At 40.9% G+C, this 25,504-nt stretch overlaps 1 protein-coding gene across 5 annotated transcripts in view; it reads left to right on the top strand.

Moving 5' to 3' along the window:
• The window catches only part of AIG1 (androgen induced 1), a 293,027-nt gene that overhangs the window by 232,236 nt on the left and 35,287 nt on the right, over positions 1–25,504 (top strand). For 4 of the 5 annotated variants that reach the window (XM_033235223.1, XM_033235221.1, XM_033235225.1 and 1 more), the window contains one exon: positions 9,039–9,154. The exons of the other annotated variant lie outside the window; for it this stretch is intronic. In XM_033235223.1, the coding sequence (XP_033091114.1) occupies positions 9,039–9,154 (116 nt within the window). The remainder of the gene's footprint in view (positions 1–9,038; positions 9,155–25,504) is intronic. 5 annotated transcript variants of the gene reach the window in all.

The following is a 25,504-nucleotide window of genomic DNA, read 5'->3' as shown; positions in this document are numbered from 1 at the left end:
GCCAATATCATACTGAATGGGCAAAAACTGGAAAAATTCCCTTTGAAAACTGGCACAAGACAGGGATGCCCTCTCTCACCGCTCCTATTCAACATAGTCTTGGAAGTTCTGGCTAGGGCAATCAGGCAAGAGAAAGAAATCAAGGGTATTCAGTTAGGAAAAGAAGAAGTCAAATTGTCTCTGTTTGCAGATGACATGATTGTATATTTAGAAAACCTCATTGTCTCAGCCCAAAATATCCTTAAGCTGATAAGCAACTTCAGCAAAGTCTCAGGATACAAAATTAATGTGCAAAAATCATAAGCATTCTTATACACCAGTAACAGACAAACAGAGAGCCAAATCATGAATGAACTCCCATTCACAATAGCTTCAAAGAGAACAAAGTACCTAGGAATCCAACTTACAAGGGATGTAAAGGACCTCTTCAAGGAGAACTACAAACCACTGCTCAGTGAAATCAAAGAGGACACAAACAAATGGAAGAACATACCATGCTCATGGATAGGAAGAATCAATATCGTGAAAATGGCCATACTGCCCAAGGTTATTTATAGATTCAATGCCATCCCCATCAAGCTACCAATGAGTTTCTTCACAGAATTGGAAAAAACGGCTTTAAAGTTCATATGGAACCGAAAAAGAGCCCGCATTGCCAAGACAATCCTAAGTCAAAAGAACAAAGCTGGAGGCATCACGCTACCTGACTTCAAACTATACTACAAGGCTACAGTAACCAAAACAGCATGGTACTGCTACCAAAACAGAGATGTAGACCAATGGAACAGAACAGAGTCCTCAGAAATAATACCACACATCTACAGCCATCTGATCTTTGACAAACCTGACAAAAACAAGAAATGGGGAAAGGATTCCCTATTTAATAAATGGTGCTGGGAAAATTGGCTAGCCATAAGTAGAAAGCTGAAACTGGATCCTTTCCTTACTCCTTATACGAAAATTAATTCAAGATGGATTAGAGACTTAAATGTTAGACCTAATACCCTAAAAACCCTAGAAGAAAACCTAGGTAGTACCATTCAGGACATAGGCATGGGCAAGGACTTCATGTCTAAAACACCAAAAGCAACGGCAGCAAAAGCCAAAATTGACAAATGGGATCTCATTAAACTAAAGAGCTTTTGCACAGCAAAAGAAACTACCATCAGAGTGAACAGGCAACCTACAGAATGGGAGAAAATCTTTGCAATCTACTCATCTGACAAAGGGCTGATATCCAGAACCTACAAAGAACTCAAACAAATTTACAAGAAAAAAACAACAACCCCATCAAAAAGTGGGCAAAGGATATGAACAGACATTTCTCAAAAGAAGACATTCATACAGCCAACAGACACATGAAAAAATGCTCATCATCACTCGCCATCAGAGAAATGCAAATCAAAAGCACAATGAGATACCATCTCACACCAGTTAGAATGGCAATCATTAAAAAGTCAGGAAACAACAGGTGCTGGAGAGGATGTGGAGAAATAGGAACACTTTTACACTGTTGGTGGGATTGTAAACTAGTTCAACCATTATGGAAAAGAGTATAGCAATTCCTCAAGGATCTAGAACTAGATGTACCATATGACCCAGCCATCCCACTACTGGGTATATACCCAAAGGATTATAAATCATGCTGCTATAAAGACACATGCACACGTATGTTTATTGCGGCACTATTCACAATAGCAAGGACTTGGAATCAACCCAAATGTCCATCTGTGACAGACTGGATTAAGAAAATGTGGCACATATACACCATGGAATACTATGCAGCCATCAAAAAGGATGAGTTTGCATCCTTTGTAGGGACATGGATGCAGCTGGAAACCATCATTCTTAGCAAACTATCACAAGAACAGAAAACCAAACACCGCATGTTCTCACTCATAGGTGGGAACTGAGCAATGACACCACTTGGACTCGGGAAGGGAAACATCACACATCGGGGCCTATCATGGGGAGGGGGTGGGGGGAGGGATTGCATTGAGAGTTATACCTGATATAAATGACGAATTGATGGATGCTGACGAGTTGATGGGTGCAGCACACCAACATGGCACAAGTATGCATATGTAACAAACCTGTACGTTATGCACATGTACCCTAGAACTTAAAGTATAATAATAAAAAAAAAGATCCAAAGTTGTCATTGGGGTATTAGAAAACATGAAGGCAAGAATAAGCTCATCTAGCGATTTGATGCACACCTGACTGTGCAAACACTTCCGGAGGCCTGCCTGTATCCTACAGGTGCCAATAGCAGATGGGATTGCCAGATCTTTTATGACCCAATGAGGTTGGCCACACCTCACATTCAAAAGCTGGTTTTACTTCTGAGGAAGAAACGATTTTTGCCTGGTGTTCATATGATATGGGAGTAGTACCCTCCTATTAAAAAATATTTTGGAGAGAAGGAGAAAGACGAGAGAAATGGCAGTTGAACATAGTCTTCAAATATTGCCTATTAATTTTTCTGTTGTACACTCTGGTTATAACCCTCAATTCTACAGATCTAAAATAATCTTGAGAGGGCCCCTAATTCATCCATCTGACTTGCCTGGATTTATACCATCATGCAGCATAATTTTTGTCCTTCTATTAATCCACAGCGAAGGTTATTCCAGAACTTCTCTGCAGTTTATAGGTCACTCATTGCCATCACAGATAGTCCAAAATTTTCCCCAGGAGCCAGTCCAGATCCTTCTTGTGTAATGTGAACTTTTTTCCTTTAATACCGTTACATTCTTCTGTCAGAACCTAAACTTCCAACTCATCCATCTTTCCAGTTTCCTGGTGAAGGGACATTTGATTCATAAATCAAATAATCTAGTAGTTAGAAGGTACAACTACAACTTATAAAGAATCTATTCCAGTATACCCCAGTATGTAGGCTGTATAGCTCTGGTGTTTTGCAAGATAATTTATGTAGCACAGGGACCTGACATTAAATAATATTGAATTGCATACTGAAAAGTTTATTCCCTCTGAATTATCTTTCAGTCCTTCTCATTCTGTTTAGGAGAGTCTCTCTTTTATGCCAGAATATCTTTTTTCTTTTCTTTTCTTTTTTTTTTTTTTTTGAGACTGAGTCTTGCTCTGTCACCCAGGCTGGAGTGCGGTGGCGCGATCTCGGCTCACTGCAACTTCTGCCTCCCAGATTCAAGTGATTCTCCTGCCTCAGCGTCCCAACTAGCTAGGATTACAGGTGCCTGCCACCACGACTGGCTAATTTTTGTATTTTTAGTAGAGACAGGGTTTCGCCATGTTGACCAGGCTGATCTCGAACCCCTGACCTCAGGTGATCCACCCGCCTCAGCCTCCCAAACTGCTGGGATAACAGGCATGAGCCATTGTGTCCAGCCTTATGCCAGTATATCTTTAATGCCCCTCTAATATTTACTAACGTCCTTATTTAACACAGATAGGGCAGGCCTCAAAATAATCTAACAAATATTTATTAAGATTAATTCATTTTTATTATATTTGGTTTTGTGGTTATCTTCTATTTATGGCAAATGATATTCCATTTATGAGACTTTACATACAGTTTTTCTTTAAGTACATTTATTTAAGAAAAATGTGAATTGGTTGAGAACTTTAAAAAAAAAAAAATCAAGTAGCGTGAACAGGGCCACAGTGTGGCTTTTGTAGATTTTAAGCACTTTGTGTTAGTGAGTCCCTTCTGGCATTCGTGTGTATGTGTGTAAGTATATGTATATGATGTTTTATGATGGCATTGGTATACAGATGAATATAATCTTCAACTATGAAAGTTCATTTTTTCTTCTGATTCTAAAAGAAACTAAGACATTTTCATGGGCCCTGGCACTGTGTCTACTGTCCCTAAAGCATATGTGGGTCAGCCCTGACATGTGTTATAGCAAAACTTATTAGCTCTTCATGAGAAGCCTAATTTAATCCAACTACCTCATTTTACAAAGAATAATACTAAGTTTCACACACGTGTGAAAACCTGAGTCTGAGAGTGAGCAAGTACAAAATCAGAACTAGATTTCAGCGGCCAGCCTCCTAATCTTTCCATTTCATTACACTGCTGTCTTCATTTGAGCCTCTTCTGCAAAAGCCCTTTTTCTTGTCCCACCTGCTTCAGGGTCTTCACATCAGAATTAATCATGGGTCCTTGCGTGAATCCAGCCCCATCTCAGGTGTGAGGACTGCTCTGTGTGGAGGTGACACCCCCTTGTGGATCTCTTCTGCAGATAGACCTTTGTCACGGGAGGCCGGTCGGTTCACAGCATCCATGGCAGTGGAGTCAGTTCACTCCGCTGCATCACGGGGGACCCACCAAGACCCCATTAAGAAAAACACAAATGATGCAACAAATCAGAATAGATTTAGGCTTGGTTTTTGGACACAATCTTCCAAATTATAGCTCCTCATTAAAACTAGCTAAAATGGATGACAGAGCTTGGGATAGGTTCACCACTGATATCCTAGACCAGTACTTTCTATGTTGGAGTTTATATGGAAGACCAAAGCTTTACTCCTTGGGCTGTCAACGCTTCATTTTACCTAGCTCTTCAAACAAGTCAAGCCTTGTTTTTAACTCAGCTCCTGGGGAATTGTTCTGTTGACAACGTACTGCAGAGAACAGTCCAAACAATTCTTAAGAGCCAAGAGCCACCTCTGGTGACCAGACTTTGTAACCTTCTCATTTATCCAAGATGGATCTACATCTACCTGAAAATACTATAAGTTGTAAATGATATTTGTGTTTGGAGAAACAGAAACAGATCATGCTTCAGTTCACTTCCAGCCATCTGTAAGTGTCATCATACCACTAGAAAGTTCTGACTTTCAAAAAGTAACAGATGCTGGTGAGGTTGCGAAGAAAAGGGAACACTTATACACTGTTGGTGGAAGTGTAATTCAGCCCATTGTCAAAAACAGCATGACAACTCCCCAAAGAGATAAAAGTAGAACTAACATTAGACCCAGCAATCACATCACTGGGTACATACCCAGAAGAATAGAAATCATTCTACCATAAAGGTATGTGCACACAAATGTTCATTGCAGCACCACTCACAATAGCAAAGACATGGAATCAACCTAAATGCCCATCAGTGACAGATTGGATAAAGAAAATGTGGTACTTGTATACCACAGAATACTATGCAGTCATAAAAAAGAATGAGATCACATCTTTTGCAGGAACATGGATGGAGCTGGAGACTGTTATCCTTAGTAAACTAATGCAGGAACAGAAAACCAAACACTGCATGTTCTCACTTATAAGTGGGAGCTAAATGATAAAAATTTATGAACATAAAGAAAGAAACAACAGACAATGGGGTCTACTTGTGGGGGAGGTTGGGAGGAAGGAGAGGAGCAGAAAAGATAATGATTGGGTACTGGGCTTAAAACATGGGTGATGAGATAGTATGTACAACGAACCCCCATGACGTGTGGTTACCTACATAACAAACCTTCACATGTACCCCCAAATCTAAAATAAAAGTTAAAAAAAAGTTCTGACTCTATGCTAGCTAATGTTATTGTTTATTATTATTGATATGATAATATACCACAGGAAAAACATATTTAGCAAAAATCATTTTTTACAATGAAGACCTTTTTCTTTGCTTTGAGGCCCAACCAAAAACTAATTCCAATCTGTTGGGAGATAATGTAAGTGATCTGCAATTATGCACTCCTACAGGTTTATTGATTCAAACATTATTTAACTGTGATATCTTGTAAAAATATAATTCTAATGCAGAAAAAAACAGCATGAGATTTGGAGGCATACAGAACTGGTTTTCTATCCTACCTCTAGACCTACTAGCTCTGTGATCTTAGGCAAAATAATTAACCTTTCTGAGCCTTTTTTGCCCCATCTACAAAATGGAGTTGATAATATCCATATAGGATGTTGTTTTGAAGATTAAATTATGTGAAAAAACATTGACTGAGTACCTCTCTTGTGCCATGCTCTTTTCTAAGTGCTGCAGATACCACAGTGAGCAAAACGTAAGAGTGCTGTTCTTATGCAGTGATGATTTTAACTGGAATTAAATATTTCCCTCCTGGTTCTTAAGTCAGTGAAGCAGAATATTGCCTGAGAATGGATTGGAACTGGATTTCACGTACCTGTAGTTCTAAAATAATTATCTCTCTTGCTGCTATGGATTTTAAGTTATAACTCAGCTGCTAAAGGTTACTTATTCAGCAGGACCATTCATAGTTTTTTACCATTCTTTCAGTTCACAAAACTTTAGTTATCGGTAAGGCAACGTTTATATTTGCAGCAAATATTTTACACTAATTTATGTTTGTTAATATGTACTATGTATAAATAAGCATAACTTACATTATAAATTTCTAGAGAGGGAGATCCACAGTCTTTAGTGCATGAAAATTCCAAATGATAAGCTGTTACCTTGACATAGAAAAACCTTCTACTAAGATTTGTCACTGGACAAACCTGCACATACGCAGCTAGCCACAAAAAGATCTTTTGTCTGTGGTTATGTCACTGATGCGACAAGTTGCTCCTGTTTAGTGGTGATGATGCCAATGATGAAGTGATCTAGAAAGATATTCCTTTTTCAAATTGATTTTCTTCCTGGAATGGTTACAGTACATGCTGATTTTCCCAGATACATATGATCATCAGCAACTATCAGATGTCCTATCTGGAATATAGGCATAAATTTTGTCACTTTCCTTGATAAAATAATGACAACTGAATAAGCATATTCTGATTGGTTATTTATACAACCAATATTTATTTATTAAAAAATGGAGGATTTTCTACTTTATTTGGAGCAATGAATGAAGGGTAGAACTTAAGAATTGTATTAATATCAGTGATCCAAAAGTAATGTCATTGTGATTTATAACCCACACAGGCCCTCAGGGTCAGCATTATCATCAGTATAAAGGTTTGATCTGCAGGTATTTTTCTTCTGTGTAAGATTTGATAAGACATAGCCTTATTGCCAGTTGTACATTTGAATTTTACATGAATGCACCATTGTAAAACTACTGTTGCCATCTCAAACTGTTGGCGACATTCCAGGCGGATGTCATCTGAGGTAACTATAATGAAAACTCAATCAATCTTTAAAATGCATACTGTCTCTGTATTAGCACACATATACATTGGCTTGCATGACTTTCTTCAGAGCTAATTATACTGTTTTTAAAAAATAGTAATGAAGAAGATAAAAGATAAATATAAAGCTACCCAACTGTGGAATCCCTCACCTGATTTTCTCAGAATGCCACACTCTAATTACTAATGTATTGGCAGTCAGCACAGTTATCTAGAGGAGAATGTTTAAGGCAAAGATTGTCCACTGTCTTAATATTTCTTTTTTTTTTCCTTTTTTTTTTTTTTTTTTTTGAGACGGAGTCTCGCTCTGCCGCCCAAGCTGGAGTGCAGTGGCCAGATCTCAGCTCACTGCAAGCTCCGCCTCCCGGGTTCACGCCATTCTCCTGCCTCAGCCTCCCTACGAGTAGCTGGGACTACAGGCACCCGCCACCTCGCCCAGCTAGTTTTTTGTATTTTTTAGTAGAGACGGGGTTTCACCGTGTTAGCCAGGATGGTCTCGATCTCCTGACCTTGTGATCCGCCCGCCTCGGCCTCCCAAAGTGCTGGGATTACAGGCTTGAGCCACCGCGCCCGGCCTTAATATTTCTTAAAAATCTTTTTTTTTTTCTAAGAATATAAACAACAGGTTGCTCCAAAGATGTTCATTTAGATATCCCCAACATGCCTTTTGCCTGCCAAGGCCCACTTGCCACCTGGTTCCATTTTGCTAAAATACTTATTAGACTTTGAAAATCATAATATTCAATTTCCTCCCTTTGCCTTGAATACACAAATAATGCAGGAAGAGCAAGGCAATGATTCTTTCTCGGCTGTTTAGGAAGTACTAAATAGAATTTAAACCTGCTGATGGGTGAGTTTTCAGTTCTGCCATCTTTATACTCTTGAGAAAGTCTCCAATATTGGAAGGTAAATACATATCCTGACCCAGTTTTATCTTAGAAACTCTTTGTTCCTCATATCTGTCCACTAAATTTCAAAACCAAGGGCATCTGAACATTTGAAAGGTTTAAGAATTTTAGTTTCCTTTCTTCTTACCAATAGATGGGATAAATTTCATCTCCATCCTGTTCCAATAAACTTAGTGTCTAGAGTAACTACTGGATCAGAAAAACAAAAAGATGCTCTACTCAGCTTCTTGGAATTCTGCCTTCAGACATCATATCTAAATTCATGCACTGCTGGTCCAAACTGGCACACCCTTTCTGGAAGCTAATTTGGCGTTGTTTGCTAACCTGCTGCTCGCGCACACATAATTTGGCATTATTTATCAACAGCCTTAAAATCTGTATAGCCTTTGACAACAAAAACATAATTTAACATTCAGACAAAGAGTTCTATGAAAGATGTTCATCATGATGTTTTTAATAAATGAAAGGCTGAAAATCTTTTACATCTTGATATCCAGGAACAAGAATTGGTTAAATAAATCTTAGTATATTCATATAATGGAGTTCTCCAAAGCTATGGTCAAGACCGATTTTCTAGAAGAATTTCTAAAATACCATATCAGAAATTCTCATGCTGCAATATTATGATAAAAATCCAAAGCAAAAGTGCACACACAGTATGATATTAACTATGTATAAGTAATATGAACAGGGAAGGAAAAAATGGGACGTACACCAAAATGTTAACAGTGGTTATTATTACTCCTTTCTTTTGTTCCAGTTTTTTCTTAGACATTTTTCTATGCTATCAAAATTCTCTGTAATGGGCAAAAAATAAAATAAAATTTCAAAAATTAAGATACAGAAGAAAAATATTAATGGAGCAATCAAGGCACTATGTGGTTTTATGTCCATTCTACTTCTTTGGCGAGCCGTAGACTTCTTTCTGCCTGACACTTTCCTAGGAATTTATAGTGTGCATTCTCCTACTGGAGAAAAAACAACTACAGAGAGACAATGATAAGAATCTGTGTCACCTAGTCTCTGTTATTTTCCAGCACACGACGGTTCTGCCCTTTATATTAATCGAGATGAGGACATCGCACCATCAGTATCCCAGCAGAAGCAGCGGACTCACCGCCATATGTACCTTCTCTATTGGCTATATATTATGGTAAGGACCATGCCTGCTGGGCTTTCTTATTGTATTAGATTCTGCACTGCTAAATTTGGGCACATATTTCATTATGGCTATAATCACTAACAGATTCACACTGTGTGCCTCATTTGGTCCAAGACCTGCGCTTTGTCTCGTTTCCCCAGATGCTTATATTTTTAGAAAGTATATGCCAAACCTCACACAACAGGAATTTGTTGAACAATCCCATGTAAGCAGTGGTTCTTCCAAGGCTACATTTTTCAACTGTTTTTCAAACTAAATGTTTTTCTTGGACACCGGTTTTATTGCTTAAGGGCTTTTTTGCTTTGGGATTTTGTTGTTGCTTTTGTTGGGGGGCAGGGGAGTTGCAGCAAACACAGATGAGAACAGAAGTGACCTCTTAGAGCAATGACTTTAAACTTACTAGGAAACAAGTGAAAATTGTACGTTTTCCCCGGTCCATTTAAAACCTACTCCAGAATTAGCTGTTACATGGAGAATGCATTAAACTGTTCTGTTTTTAAATATTGGGGTAAATAAAACACAAGAAATCTTCATTTGATCTGTTGTGCACAATTCAGATGGAAGTGTGAGGTGCCAAATTTATCTGATAAAAGAATTTTTGCCTGGCAAGTCTACCTCACATTAATTTCAGTTCTTATCAGGTTTTTAACACTTCAAAAATTATTTATCTTAACATAGAGAATTTCTTATTTCTCTTTATAATTCCAAGTCCTCTTTGACATATTAACACCCACAGAGGAGTTCCCTCCTGCCAGCATTTCTGCCTCTTGGGACTCTTTTGTCCTGAGTTCTGGGTCACTATCCCCTCCTTTAAGCCTGAAGGACTGGATAATGTTCTTCCAAACACCCCTCAACTGCACTTAATCCCCCCAAATCCTAGAGCTCTTCGGGAGGCCCTATCTCCATGGAGCATCTTGCTCCAGCTGGAGTTGAAATATAAAATAAAGGACGCTACAGTACAAGACACACTTTGCATAAACAATCACATGATGCCCCAAATCTGAGCAGAAAGGAGATTTGCTTCAGGAAGTCACACCCTCTGGCTGGATATAAGGGGACATCCAGAGGATGTCCATGTGGACAAGCATGAGCCACCGCGTCCAGCTGGGAGGAGCTTTACGACCATGTGGTCCTCCCGGCTGGGCGTGGTGGCTCACGCTTGTAATCCCAGCACTTTGGAAGGCCCAGGCAGACAGATCATTTGAGACCAGGAGTTCAAGACCAGTCTTGCGAACATGGTGAAACCCCATCTGTACTAAAAATATAAAAAATTAGCCAGGTGTAGTGGTGGGCATCTGTAATCCCACCTACTTGGGAGGCTGAGGTGTAAGAATCTCTTGAACCCGGGAGGCAGAAGTTGCAGCAAGCCGAGATCACGCAACTGCACTCCACCCTGGGCAACAAAGCAAGACTCTGTCTCAAAAATAAATAAATAAATAGATAAATAAATAAGCTCCTCCCATTGGCCCCTCCTTCAACTAGTAAAGACCACTTGCAAGGACTAGGGAAGTGTTTGTTTTCCTAATTACTCTCTAAGCTTTTTCCCTCATCCTAAACCTTAAGTTTCTCTGATAGAAAATGTCCAAATGATCAGAACTCATACCTGCAATATGACTAAAGTTATGTCTTAAAAATGGATTTATGTGCTTTATACATATGAACATACATTTAAATGAGTGTTATATTTCAGAAGAGTCAAGTAGGGAGACTGCACAATTATTCCAGGGATGCCACGATGTTTAAAACATACCTGGAACTGCCTATAGCCATAGTTTAAAAATCAGTCTACCTTCCCACCCTCACCCCAAATACGGTCTCATTACTTTGCACTCCTATTTGCTTACCCGTGGAAAAGGCAAGTTCTTTACTCTGGGAACTCTGGGTATATTTCTGCAAATTCATTTATATGCTATTAAATTATCTACATCTTGTAGAACCCCAGAGATTTCAGGAACTATGTACTTTCTGATGGCCTGTCTTCCATTGTGGGTAGAATCAGTCCACGTTCCAAAGAGACACATGGGAAATGCCACATAGTCCTCATTATAGACCCCCAAGATCCCTCATGAAAATGAAGCATTACTCATGCTCTGTATGCCAAATGAGGCTTGCCAGCTCTGCATACTCCCTAAGCAAACCAGTACTTGTTTGGATATGTATTTACATTAACCAGTGAATTCTCTCAGATTTGTTCTGAGAAAGCATTCAAAGTAGACTTTTTCCTTTGGTGTTCTGCCCTGGGCATTCATAACTATGCCAAAAGCTAAACAATGGCCCTCACGTCATGTCACATTATGTAAATCCAAGATTTTAATTGTTATCAAAAAGGTACTGGCTTTTGCTTCCTTTCAGACTATGTTAGGGCCAACATACCAGTGACACAACAGCCAAAGGTTTGGGATATGAAATCTTTTGATAGCATACCAGGGTTGTAACTGGACATTCCAGAGCCCCATGCCAAGATGAAAGAAAGCATTCTTCTCATCATATGCTGATTATAAAAGAAATAGATGGTCTGTGCAATACTGAGTAAGGTTGAGCTAAATCTATACCTCAGGGGGTGCTGTCCAGGCTGGCTGGCTGTTTTGCTGGGACTCGAACTTACTGTCCAGTTAGACTCAGCTGGCCTTCCTCATCTGAATCTATTCTCTTCCCAGGTTTGGATAGTGAGAGTAGAGAAAGTGAGAGATACCTGGAGTTTCCCCATTGACTGGTTCCCATTGAGCTCCCATTCTTGGTGGCTCTGTTTCCCAGCCCCGTTGCAATCCTCCCCAGGCTTAGCATCTAAAGGCCATCCCAATCTCCTTCCATGATGACTTCTGCCTTTTTGCCACGTTTCTCTTTCCCCCAGCCCAAACATCACCTGTCCATTTGTGGGGAGCTCTTAACTCCTTTCCTGGACACTCCCCTGATCATCTTTCCTCCAACACACATTTCTCTGCACCTGTTTGTGAGATTTTCCCTAATCAATGAGAGGACCCTTATTTATAGCATTCTGGATACATACAGAGGTCTCCTTGGTGTCTGATGTAAGAGTTTAAGTATCAGGAATCATAATGGGTACACTCCTTTGAGCCAGACACTGTGCCAAGTTCAGTTCAAATATTATTTAGTTGCCCAAACAGTCCTTAAAGATGGGCATGATATCTTGCCCATTTTTACAGGGAAGCATGCTGAAGTTTAGAGAGTACATGACTTGCCCAGGATGAGCCACTGGACTGTTGCCAGAACTACGGTACAAGCCCCAGTGTGTGGCTCCAGATTGTAGTCTGTTAACTGGACCCTCCACTGCCCTTGCTTTGTGAAGAGTAAGTCTATGAATGAACGTATTGAGTTTTTTATTTTGTTTAGAAGAAATACATAAGAACCAGCCAAGCCTGGTAGCTGAGGCCACTTTCTGGGTTGGAAACATTTCTAGACTTTAGCTTTCTCAGAAGTAAAACAGGGAGGAGGACAGAATGTACCTCGTAGTTGGAAAGACACTGTTATTGCATATAAAGCCCATAGAAAAATGCCTGACTCACAGTAAAAAAAAAATACCTATATTTGCTATTTATCAGTTCTGAAATGCTCCTCAACAAATAGTAGTATAAACAGTAATGTTTTCTTTTCAAGGCTTGAGAATTTTAGTTACCATGTTTTCTTTTTACTCATTCTGGATCATTTGCACAAAATCAAAAACAATTTTAGTAGTCATAAACAACTCTAAGGGATATGAAAATATATATTTTTTTAATTATAAAAGAATGATTAGGAAATCTTACAGGGGTACTGGGTAACAGCAGAGAGCTGTAAAATCATGGACTCCTGACTTTTGTCGCCTTCTGGTTGACATGTATAAAAGAGAAGACATCTTTGCTCCACCTGGTGCAGTCGTCTGGGGCTGAATCTTTTCCCAGGCTGCCTCCACCCTCACTTCCAAGCACCTAGAATCCTTGTCTCTCTGCATTTCTGCTGCTTCTCATTGCTCTGCCTTTCAATCTGCAAGATACAGAAAGAGGAAACCAACTCAGACCCTAGGAAATGTACATCCTCAAGACTTCAAGAGTGGTCTCTGTCCTGAGGAGTCTTCTTCCAGCCCCTGGTTATTCTCCCCTCCTTCAGGGGTTTCTCTTTCAATCAGAGCCCATGTGAGATGTCAGAAGCCATGTATAATACATGTTGATCTCTCAACCCAGGACACATCAAGAACAAGTAGGCGTTAGTGAAGGGGACGAAATGGATCCTGGGTGTTTCCACTTATGTATAAATATTCCTTGTCAACTGCTGTGAGTGTATTTAAGGCAAAATAGAGATATCTGTTGTCTCTGAGCCCTAGTGGTTTTAAACAAATTCCATATTCCAAATCTCATTTCCCCAAATGTGTTCATTGAATAACTTTCCAACTCAGAAAATAAAGCAAAGTAAAATCAGAATTGTTAATGGAAAAAGCAAACTCTGTAAAATATTTAAAGAGGTTTATTCTGAGCAAATATGAGTGAGCATAGCCCAGAGAATACTTCAAGAGGTCCTGAGAAAGTGTGCCCAAGACTGTTGGGTTACAGTTTGATTTTATACATTTTAGAGGGACAGAAGTTACAAGCAAAGACGTGAATCTATACGTGTAAGGTATGCATTGGTTTGACCTGAAAAGGCAGGATGTCTCAAAGAAGTAGTGGGTGGTTACAAGTCATATGTGGATTCAAAGATTTTTCTGGTTGGGAGTTGTTTGAAAGAGTTAAGCTTTGTCTAAAGACTTTAAGTCAGTAGAAATAAATGCTTGAGTTAAGATAAAGGAGATTATGGAGACCAAGTTTCTTGTTATGTAGATGAAGCCTCATAGGTGGTAGCCTTCAGAGAGAATGGATGGTAAATGTCTCTTTTCAGACCCTAAATGGCATCAGGCTCTTGGTTAATCTCTCCTAGATCCAGGAATGTCCTGGCTGTATTAATGGAGACTCTCTACAAATGCAAAGATCCCCCACAAAAGATGGCTCTGCAGAGCCATTTCAAAATATGTCAAAGAAATATATTTTGGGCTAAGATATGTTTTATTTCCTTCAGGACCTACCATCTGTTATGTGATGCTACATCAAAATCAGGTTGAAATTTGGAATCTTATTGCCATGAAGAGTCTGTTTTGTTAGTCTTATGATCTCTATTTTAAAGTTAATCCTGGTCGGTTATGCCTAAACTCCAAAAAGGAGAGGGTACAATTAGGCATGTCTAACCTGCCTTCCCCTAATGGCTGCGAATTCCATTCTTCAGGTTTCTCTAGGGTCCCCTTGGCCCAGAGGGGGTCCATTCAGTTGGTTGCGAGGCTTAGGATTTTGTTTTTGGTTTACAGAATGAAGTGTGTTCATTCTTTTACGATCATTCCTAAATTACTTCATGTCAGAATTCTATCTTTCACAAAATTTGATTATATCTCAACTGGGCAATTTTGGATGATTTTTTGGCTTCTTGTTGAAATGTTTTTGTATCTCAAGTTTCTGCTGGAAACATACATTACTTTTTATTTACATACAGTATTTGTAAGCCAGAGAAAAAGTTCTCAAAAATAAAAATAAGAGTGTACTCAAATTTTAAAGTCTTAGAATTTTTAGCTATGAATGAGTAAAATTTTTAGGAAAAAATTTGTACCCTCTTTACTAAGAAAATGAAATTTTAGATCACATTCAATTCCTTCCGTTTAATCAGATGTTTCTTCACCAGTTAAACAAATCTGGCCGACATGTGTTCTTTGACCAGCAGATGACATTTTTCTCAGTTCAACTTGAATCTTTCACTCCATATAGCTGTTGACTTTTACATCTGTAATGGTTTGTGTACATTTTCTGATTTTCTGGCATTGGAGAACCGAGTCCAAGATGAATGAAGTTGATGTTACTGGTGGCATATACGTATGGGTCTGCAGCAACCTCATTTCTTGCCTCCTCAGAAGAAAGAATTTGACCAAGGGGCATAAGGCAGGGTGAGACTGAGGCAAGTTTTAGAACAGGAGTGAAAGTTTATTTAAAAGCTTTACAGCATGAATGAAAGGAAGTAAAGAACACTTGGAAGAGGGTCAAGTGGGCAACTTGGGAGATCAAGTGTGCAGTTTGACCTTCTGACTTGGTGTTTTATGTGTTGGCATGCTTTTGGGGTCTTGTGTTCCTTTCCCCCTGATTCTTTCCTTGGAGTGGACTGCCCACATGCACAGTGGCCTACCAGCACTTGGCAGGGGCCGCATGCTCCGTGTGTTTATTGGAGTTTCATGCATGCTCACTTGCGGCATTCTACCCTTACCAGTTGAATGCTCCTAGAAGGTCATATACCAATTAAACTCCACTATTTTGCCTCTTAGTGTGCATGCTTGAGTGCACTCACCCAAATCCTGAGATCTTATCAGGAAGCTGTTGATCATGAACTTTAGGTGTCTTTCTCCATTGGGAGACTGCCTTTCCCTGGTGCCAACCACAACCAATTATTATTTTAAAGAGGCAGTTTTAAACAACAACTGACTGACCATCACCTGATGGTTGCCTGACATTCTTGTTTGTAGGGGGGTGGCGGGTGAGTGCTATCCTGCCCTTTCATGTCTGACTAACTACCTACTGTAACAATAAGTGTCTCACATTCTGAAGAGAGCTACCTTTCTTGGGGCTTATAATAGACAAAGGACTCTGCTCACTTACTATCACCAAGTCCACCCATGCTCCATCATGCCCGTCTTCCCCACCCTCTTCCCAAGTTGGGGAAGAGGGACAGGGTCTTTGCAGTCTTGAGTTTTGGATCTAGGGGAGCCACTGGGGGAAGGAAAGGCCTCTCCATACTGACCAAAGCCAAGTGTGAATCTCTAAGGGAATCCCTGGTAAATAATAGCGATGAGGCAGGAATTTAGGAAGCTGACTCGTTAGCCATCCTTATGTCTCGTATTTAAGCAAGGAAAAGAGTCTTGGAAAGATATGGCAGGACAGAGGGAGGGGAAGCTCTAAAGCGGCCTGTGATCCCATCATTGTAAGTGTCAAAGTTTCTTGTAGATCTGGTTTAATCTGTAGATCTGTAGTAATCAGGAAGGTTGCTGGAGTTGAGCTGTCTTGATGGTAGCCCACCCAAGAAAGAATGGCTCCTGGGCAGGAACCCCATGGTTTCTGTGTGTGGGTGTGCTACCCTGGACAGGAACCAGGGGGGTGTTAAAGAGGTCTAGCTAGAGCCAGTCAGATCTGCCACATAAGGAAGCTCTTCACTGCAGAAACCCTTCAGAGACCCCTGCAAACCTCACACATATGCACCCGATGCAGAGGTGAGCACCCGGACTTCAGCCTCACAGCACTGATCAGTGGGAAGCAGGGATTTGCCAACCACAGGGAAAGCCCCTTGCACAAGCACAGGCAGTGAAGTCAGAAGATATTCATCCTTGTTCCCTTTCCCCCACCAGAAAGGAAAGAGGCATCTCAGAACCAGGCCATGTCCTCCTCTTCTACTTCAGTGTCTTGGAGTACATGGAATAAAGAAGTAAACCCTCTCCCATTCAGGGTTCCAGGAAAAAGCCTGGTATGTTCAAGGAAAGCAGAAGGCCACTGTGTATGGAAACAGAGTGAGGGGGAGAGTGCACAGAGCTCCTAGGGTGAGGGAAGGACAGCGTTATAGGCCACTGGAAAGACTGCCCTTAATTCAAATTGGGAGTCATTGGAAGGTTTGGACAGAGACTTGACATGAACTGAGACATTTCTAAGGAATCACTTTGGCCAATGTGTTAAGAGTGGATTGAAGGCAAGGGTAGAACAAAGAGAAGAGAAGGGAAGGCTATAGAAGAAATCCTGCTAAGAGATGAAGTGGCCTGGACCCTGGTGGTAGAAATGGTGTTAATAGAATTATGGATATATTTTGAAGGTAGAGTCAACAGGATTTCCTGGCCAAGTTTAAATTAAACTCTGGACTCAGCCCCTTTAATAATGTTTAACCTTGGTATGGAAGGCAAAATAATGCCCACAACAAGCCCCCAAAGATATCCACATCCTAAAATCCCCAGAACTGTTGGATATGTTCCCTGACATGGCACATGTCAAAAGGGACTTTGCAAGTGTGATTAAGGTAAGGACCTTGTGATGGGCAGGTTAGCCTGCTTTGTCCAGGTGGACCCAGTCTAATCCCGTGAATCCTTAAGAGTGGAGAGCCATTCACAACCGTGGTCAAAGAGACATGACTGCCGAAGGACAGTTAGAAAGATGCAGTGGAAAAAGGACTCGAACTGCCGTTGCTGGCTTTGAAGACAGAGGAAGGGGCTGTGAGCACGGAACAAGGACCCCCTCTAGAAGCGGAAAAAGACAAGGAAAGGGATTCTCCCCGTAGAGCTTCCAGAAAGGAACTCAGCCCTGCTGACACCTTAATTTTAGCTCAATAAGACCTGTTATACTTCTAACTGTAGAATTCTCCAATGAATGTGTGTTGTTTTAAGCCACAAGTCTGTGGCAATGTGTCAGAGTAGCAGGAAAAAAACGAATACTTGAACAAATCACTTAATCTCTATGGGCCTCAATGTCCTTATCTGAAAAAAAAAAAGGCATGATGATGGTGATCAGGCAGGATTGCTGTGAGAATCAGAAAAATGGGTATACAATGTTCAGCACCTAACTGGCACTCAGTTCCAGTGGCCATTATTATTCTGTTTACACGCTAGGAATACTCCATCCTCAGAGAGCCTCAGCTTAGCTCTTTCTGCAACTTTCTTCCCTCATGAACCTTACCCTGGAAGGCAGGAGTCCAGATCTTTGAAGTTAGATACTCCTTGTTTAGTTCCCCTCTTCCTGGGGTCTTTGAGCAAATTACTTATCCTCTCTTAGCCTCATTGTTACCACCTTTAAAATGGGAAAGAACGCCTGCCTCAGAGAGTTGTGAGGATTAAAGATCCATAGGGATGCTCAGGAAATGAGAACATCTTTCCTTCCTCCTAGGCAACAAAATTCCTGAATGCCTGCAGAGACCCTAGGAGAAAGGCTCATTTTCTTTTTCTCTCTCTCTTTCCCCACGACCCTTACTTTACTTTCATTTTATCCTCTGTTCTTCATACAAGTTTTGGTCCTACTTTACAGGATGTGTGGCTCTTCATAACCTATTAAGAATGTTAAATAGTTTTCTGAAATTTTCTTATGGTTCATATATTAAGTTATTTCCGGAGCTCTGCTTTTCCCATGAGATTTGGGAATGTCATTACTTTCCCATTATTCCAATCTGCGTATTTGTACAAGCACGTTGCTGAGAATGCACTGTTTTCTCATCTTGTAAGGAAAAGTCTATCTGGGCAGTTGAAAGCCTGACAACAGAGAGTGGGTCTTGCCCTTGGCCCCTGAGAATGTCCACTTGAGTGTTGGTCAAATCGACTTCTTAGACCTGCATCTATATAGAAAAGGCTTATGTATATAATCTGTCTCAATCCCCAATATTTATTATTCTGAGTTTTTTGTTCTTCTACCCCAACAGCTGGTTCTCAGACATTCTGGGAGTACATGAACGACTAGCATTCCCCACGTGCTATTAACCTTGCCCCACCCTGAAGTCATGTTTTATGTGGTTATGATCGTTCCCACACTCCTCAGCTTCCCTACAGCCATGCCCATACCGCTGCTTCTTTTCTCCATAGTCTGCTCAGATCACCAGTGTGATGCTGCTTGTGCCCTTGATGCTACTTGGCAATTTTCCTGTGGATTTCTCCAGCCATCTGTATTCACTCCCTCTGCCTCCACCTCACTCTCCCAGTCCTCCCAGCGGATGGCCTGGCCTTTTATTTCACAGAGAAGATAAAAGACTCTAAACAGGGGCTCCTTTGATCTCCCCCTGCAAACATCATTTCTGCACCCATCCTCTCTTCAGCTCCTGAGACAATAGGAAAACGGTCTCTATGTCTTTCAGCAAGCAATCCTTCCTTCTGGACTCTGGCTTCATACCCTTCCACCTCTCCTGGGACCCCATTCGTGCTCATCACTTCATTCTCCTGTAACTTCATTCTCACTGCTGGATCCTTTCAATCAGCATCTAAACACACTGTAGTCCCAGTCTCCACCTTACAACATTGCTCTTCTAGGACCAGCCCCTGTACCTCTAGCTGCTTCCCTATTTCCCTACTCACAGCTGAGTGCCTTCAAAGAGTTGTCTGCATTGTCTCTACTCTCACACAGCAAAGGTTTAAGAGAAAAGGTGGTATAATGGTTGAGAGAGTGAATTCATGAGCCAGACTGCCTAAGCCTGTATTCTGCTTCTGCCATATGAACTGGGCCAAGTCACTTAACCTCTCTGTTTCTTGGTTTTCTCATCTGTAGAATGGAATAGTAATAACTCTCTCATCAGATTGGCATTACCATTAAACTAATACTAGTCTTTAGTATATGTAAAATGCACAGGACAGTAAATCACACAGAGAATGTACTATGTTAATATTATTATTATTATTAATCCACGCCAGTGTGGCTTCAGCTGTCATTACTTTAGCAAAACTTTGGCTGATGTCACTGGTGACTTCTCTTTTGCTGCATTTATGGAATGCTCTGTAGACCTCTTCTCAATTGACACTTCAGCAATTTGATACTAAAACACACCCCCACTTCCTGATATGCTCTCTTCCTCTGATTTAGGTGTTGTAACCATTTATTTTCCCTCCATTCTGAAGATGATCCCTCTCAGCCTCATTTACTGGCTCTTTCCACTCCCCTCAAGCCTCAGTGTTGGAATTCTTCAGAGCTCACTTCCAGGTCCTCTTGTTTTACTACCCACTCTCGCTAGGTAAACCCATCCACATGTGTTTGCAATGCCTCCATTTCCGAACTCCATCCCATACCTCTCTCCTGAACCTACTCCATATCTATTCACTTAGCAATTGCAAACCAACCTCATGCCATGCCAGATGTCTGCATCCCACCCGCAAACCTGCATCCGCTTGTCATCATCCCGAAACTAGTTGTTCATGCCAGAAATCTATGAGACATCCTTAACCCATCTCTTTTAGGCCCACTCCAGGCAGTTGTTCACCAATTTCTGACTTCTGTACCTCCGATGTACTTTTAGAATCTTTATCCTTTGCTCCATCTCTGCTGCCAACACTATGGTCCCAGCCTCAGTTATCTCTCCCCTCAACTACTGCTAGAACTGGCATCCCCCCCGCCAACTCCTGTCTATCCAAAGGATCCCTGAGTGATCTTTTATAAACAAATGTCATCATGCTACTCCCTTGCTCCAAGACTGTGGATGACTTCCCATTGCTTTTCAAGATAAGAACCAAAATTCCTTTACATGGTTTAGGGGGCCCTGCATTACCTGACCCCTGCTGACCTCTGGCCTCATCATATTCCTCCTTCCCTTTTCCTTGCTAGCTTCAGCCACAATGATCTTCTCTGATTGTCAAAAACAATAAGCTTCATCCACTTCAAAGCTTTCACTTTCTTTGTGCCACCAACAAATCCCACCTCTCCCCGAGTCATGTCTTGCACCAGTGTTAGTTTCAAATCCTGCTCTTCTTTGAGGCCTCAACTTAACTTTCTTTCTCGGGGCAGCCCTCTCTGATTCTCCAGACTTGGTTCAGCTTCTCTGTGCTACACTACTATAATCTTCTGTTGATTTCTGCCAGAGGATTTTAAAAATAGTTGAAGTTTTGTGGTTATTTGATTAACTCTTTCTCCAAAGTCTGCCCCCAAAATCCCCTCCCTTCACTATCTAGAGCAAGAAAAAGATTAGCACTTGAAATTATCTTAAAGAAAATAAAGAGGGCTTCCTTGTCTCCAGTATTCTAAGAGTTAAACCAAGCACATTTTCTTTAGACATTACATCAATAAAATATCACAGAAAATATGTTTAAGATAGACATTAATAAGAGAAATTGCAACAGTGAGTTTTAAATGCAAGCAAATAGGGAAAATGAATATATATTACACATACACACACGCACCCCCCCCACCACACACACACCCCTACTTCTCTTACATTTAGTTCAATGGCAACCATATAAAGTATTTACGACACCCCTGCCATCCATTTCTCCACTATTGAATTTAAGCTTTATTGTTTCTTCTCCCACCTGCCTGATTCATTTAAATTGCCAAATGAAGCTGATAAAGTTGTAGCAGAAACCTCACAGACTGCGCTCCTTGCCAGAGTGACTCACATCCTATAGGAGAGATGACCCAGTTCAGGCAATAAAAACATTCCACATAGGGGAAAGATTCATTAATTAGCAAAATCGTAACCTCTTCATTTCCCTCAGGGGTGCCTTCTTGGTGTCTTTGAGAGTATGAGAGCATTTTGAAGGCTCAGAACATATTCTCTTGTGGGCTGCATGGGAGGATACATGTATGTGAGCCTCTTCACAGTGACCCCTGTCCTGCCCAGTCCCACCTTTAGCAGATGGTTTCCACAGCTGACAGAAACTGAGAGGAAACCAGTCCCCAGGCATTTGTATCTCCCACAGCACCAAACAGAGGCACACATTAAAATCTGGTTAAAAGTAAACAATTCCGATGAAGAGTTATCTGTGGCAGAGATGAGCGTATACCCCAAGAGTCAACAGAAATTTATAGCCCAAAAGACCATTTGCTTGCGATGTGATGGAAATGGCAAGAGAAACTTGATCTAAAATAACCATATAAAACTTTGACTTTGTACATGTAAGTAGACCCATTTCCCTAATAATTTTCAAAGTGAGACAAGCAACCGGCTTATTATTATTATAATATTTTAATTATCTAATATTCTGAAGGATCTGGGTACATCTTGACTGGTGATAAAGTTCATTAACTCTCTCAAACAAGCACTTATTGAGTGCCTACCAGGTGTCTACCAGGTGCAGGAGGTAGACTATGGAAGAAGCTTCAGCTGTGTCCTCAAGGAGCTTACAGTCTATTGAAGGATACAGGGAACTAAAAAGCAATAGTCATCCAGCTGATAACTGCTATTTGCAAGAGAAAAAATAGAGTCTACAGGAAGGTTCTCTAACCCAGACTTAGAGAGTCCTAAAAGGCTTCCCAGAGGAAATGATATGTAAGCTGCCTCTCGGAGGGTAAATAAGAGTTAGCTTTATGAAGGTCCAGGATAAAAGTGTTCCAGGCAGAAAAAAGAGATGGCCTAGAAGCAACAGAGAGGAAACCATAGTCAGGGAGCCAAAGCAGTTCAGTGCACCTGGAGCCATTGACATTTTGCCCCTCCTCCTGTCACTGCAATATATATTCCACCTCGACTCTCCCCACCAAAACCATTTTCATTTTTCCTTTCTACAGCATCCTTCTTTGAACTGATTATTTCATGACTGGGTGGGTAGGTGGGTGGTTATTTGGATGATTGGTTGGTTGGTTGGATGGTTGCTTGGGTGATTGGATGGATGGTTGGGTGGTCGGATGGTTGGGTTGTTGGATGGTTGGGTGGTTGGTTGGGTGGGTGGTTGCTTAGTTGGGTGATTGGTTGGTTGGTAGAGTGGTTGGTTTGCCCATTTCCTGTAACACTGCTCCTACTCAGCCTCCCTGGGAGGCCCCATTCTTCACACTCCCTGCTGCTCTAGCCCTTCTGGCAAGCTTTCATATACTGCCTCTCCTCCAATTTTCATGTCTCAGCCAGAGAGTTTTTTTAAAATGCAAATTTTATCCTGTCAGTCCTCCTACTTAAAACTCTTCAATAGTTTATTTTTTCCAGTTTGGGTATTTTTTTTCTTTCTGGTAGCACTTTTATTTTTTCTTGCACAATGACGTATCCTTGGACTGTGATATTCTCACACAACAGTAGAAAAACAAGATGTGTAAGTCATCCATAAAGCTGAGAATTATGTACAAAAATCTTACATAAATTAAAATGATGCATAAATTTACAGGTAAAAATACAAATCATTTTGCAACTAGAATGAGTAATTTAGAAAAAAAAAAAAAAACAACCTTGGATAAGAAAGAAAATGGAGTCCTAGGGCCAGGTTTACCTACGTTTTCTACCTCTGCTGGAAGACTGCAACAAAAAAATGACAATTCATTCATAAATTCTTGCCAGTCTCTGGAGAAATCCAGGAATTGTCATTTATACTCTGTGGAGATCTGATCAGGCCCTAGAAGATTGAACAACTTGAAAGAAATTGTCAGGCAGCCAAAGAGCCATCACATCAGGCCAAGTGCCCTCTATAAACATGTTCCCCTTATTCTCCCTTTGCCACACAAAGTGTCTAGCCACACATGCTAAACTTTAAACTAAAGATATGTAAAGAATTTTAGAAAATGTATTATAAAGAAATAGTTAATATGAATACAAGGTGAAATAGTGCTATTTGCTATCAGACAAAGACAGGTGTCTTTTTAAAAAGGCATCTTCCAAGTACATAAGTCTAATACAAGATGCTGTCCATTTAAAAGTAGCTAGATGTGGTGGCTCATGTCTGTAACCCTAGTCAGGAGGCTCACCTGGGCCCAGGAGTTCAAAACCCAACGTGGGCAACATAGCTAGCTAATAGTCCCAGCTAATCAGGAGGCTGAGGTGGGAGGATTGCTTGAGCTCAAGAACTTGAGGCTGTAGTGTACTATGCTTGTGCCACTGCACTCCACCCTGGGCAACAGAGCAAGACTCTCTAAAATTGCAGTGGGCAATGGGCAGGTCAAACTCATCAGACTCTTGCTTGCTATTCCACATCTGCTGGAAGGTGAAGACAGTCGCCAGACACAGTATGTGCACTCAGAATAAGGGCAATCTTAATTTTTATTGTGTTTTTTTCCCAAGGCTGTGACATCTGTCTGTGTTCTAAAGCCAGTAATAGCAGGACACGTGGTAGTACTACCAGACGAGATGGGATGTGTTGTGTTGGCATATAGATCTTTTCTAATATAAGCATCACATCTCAAGGGTGACATGGAAGTGCTATCTTGAGTGCCACTGCTTTCATACCTGAGGAGGATGGCTAGAAAGAACTTCTGGGTCCATGACCCTCTCCTTGACAGAGGTGGTCAACTGACTGTGCGGGAGCTTAGTGCTCTTCTTCAGGGTAGATGGTAAGCAATGGTGGTTCCTGTTTGACATCCAGGACACAGCAGCACCACTTCCCCTTGGCATCATGTACAATTTCTTCTCTGCTTTAATCTCTTCTTCTCACAGTCCTTAAGAATACTCTTCCAAGTCTCAGCTAGCAGAGTCAAGAAATAGCATGACATAGGGCAGGTGTAACCGTCATAGAAGGGCATTGTGTGAGTGCCACCATCACCTAAGTCTACCAGCAGTATATGACCAGAAGCATTACAGGAACAGCATGGCTGGAATAGCAGCACACGTAGCTGGGCTATTGAAGGTGTCAAACAGAGCCTGTTACAGGTGTCATCAATTGATGGACATTTGGTTTGTTTCTACTTTTTGGATAAATATGGAAGTTTGAAGTTATGAAGTACCCATATGCTTAAAGAGAGAAATGAGTAGCAGAGGAATTTCAGGCCACTGAGAGGGTCTGGTTGAATTTGAAAACCACAGTATGATGCTGCACAGTCATGTAATTTATGACACAAAAAACTCATCAGCAGTAAGCTCTGCCTCTTCCCAGAATGCCACACTTCAGCTCTGCTAAACTGCTTGTAGTTCCACGAACTCACCTCTGGGATTTGCAGTGTTCTCTTTGCCTAGACCATTTCCTTCCAGGTCTCACTGCCATTCCCAATCTAACCTTGAGTCTGAGATCAGATGTCACATCATCCAGAAGCTTTCCCTGACATTCTGAGTCAGTGTCACGTGCCCCTTTCAAGTGGCACCCTCCATTCACCCCATCATGGCATTTCTGACCCTGTTGTGACCCATCCACCCTGCACCACCACTAGGCTAGAATCTTATGGGCAAGCACTGTGACATTCACCAGATGAGCCCCCATGTCTGGCATGATGCCTGCTGCCTAAGAGGGGCTCAATAAATTTTAAAGGAATAAATCAGTGAATGAGTGGTGGATGCTTTCAAAAACATGGATCCATGAGGGTTGAAGATGCTGAGAACTAGGACTTGGTGGGTAGTAATGAGCACATCTCTCCAACACACTGGCAGCTGAAATTCTTCAGAGATGAATTTCTGCACTTTTAAAAATAATTGAGAACTAGAGTAATTAATGTTTGTCAAAACATACTTGTTTGTATTTCTGGACAAGTTTTTATCAAAGTTAAAAATAAATCTTTCAGAAATATTAGCTTTGCAATTCTCCCATTTTCTTTGTCCACATTTGGTGCTCCAGTCTTCAATGATGGTTTCTAGAACACAACTGAAAAGAGGCAAGAGGCTATTTACTCAGTTGCACACAAATAGAAAAGAATAAGTTACCAGCCAGGATTTCCAGTGTAATCTAGCATTAGAGATAACCCCTGATAGACATCAGAAGAGGGTGTAAGTCCCTTTCCAAAAGAA

The sequence above is a fragment of the Trachypithecus francoisi genome, unplaced genomic scaffold (assembly GCF_009764315.1).
Source record: "Trachypithecus francoisi isolate TF-2019V2 unplaced genomic scaffold, Tfra_2.0 Lachesis_group15, whole genome shotgun sequence".
Lineage (NCBI taxonomy): Eukaryota > Metazoa > Chordata > Mammalia > Primates > Cercopithecidae > Trachypithecus > Trachypithecus francoisi.
The sequence above is the reverse complement of the archived record's forward strand: the minus strand, read 5'-3'. Positions and strand labels throughout refer to the sequence as shown.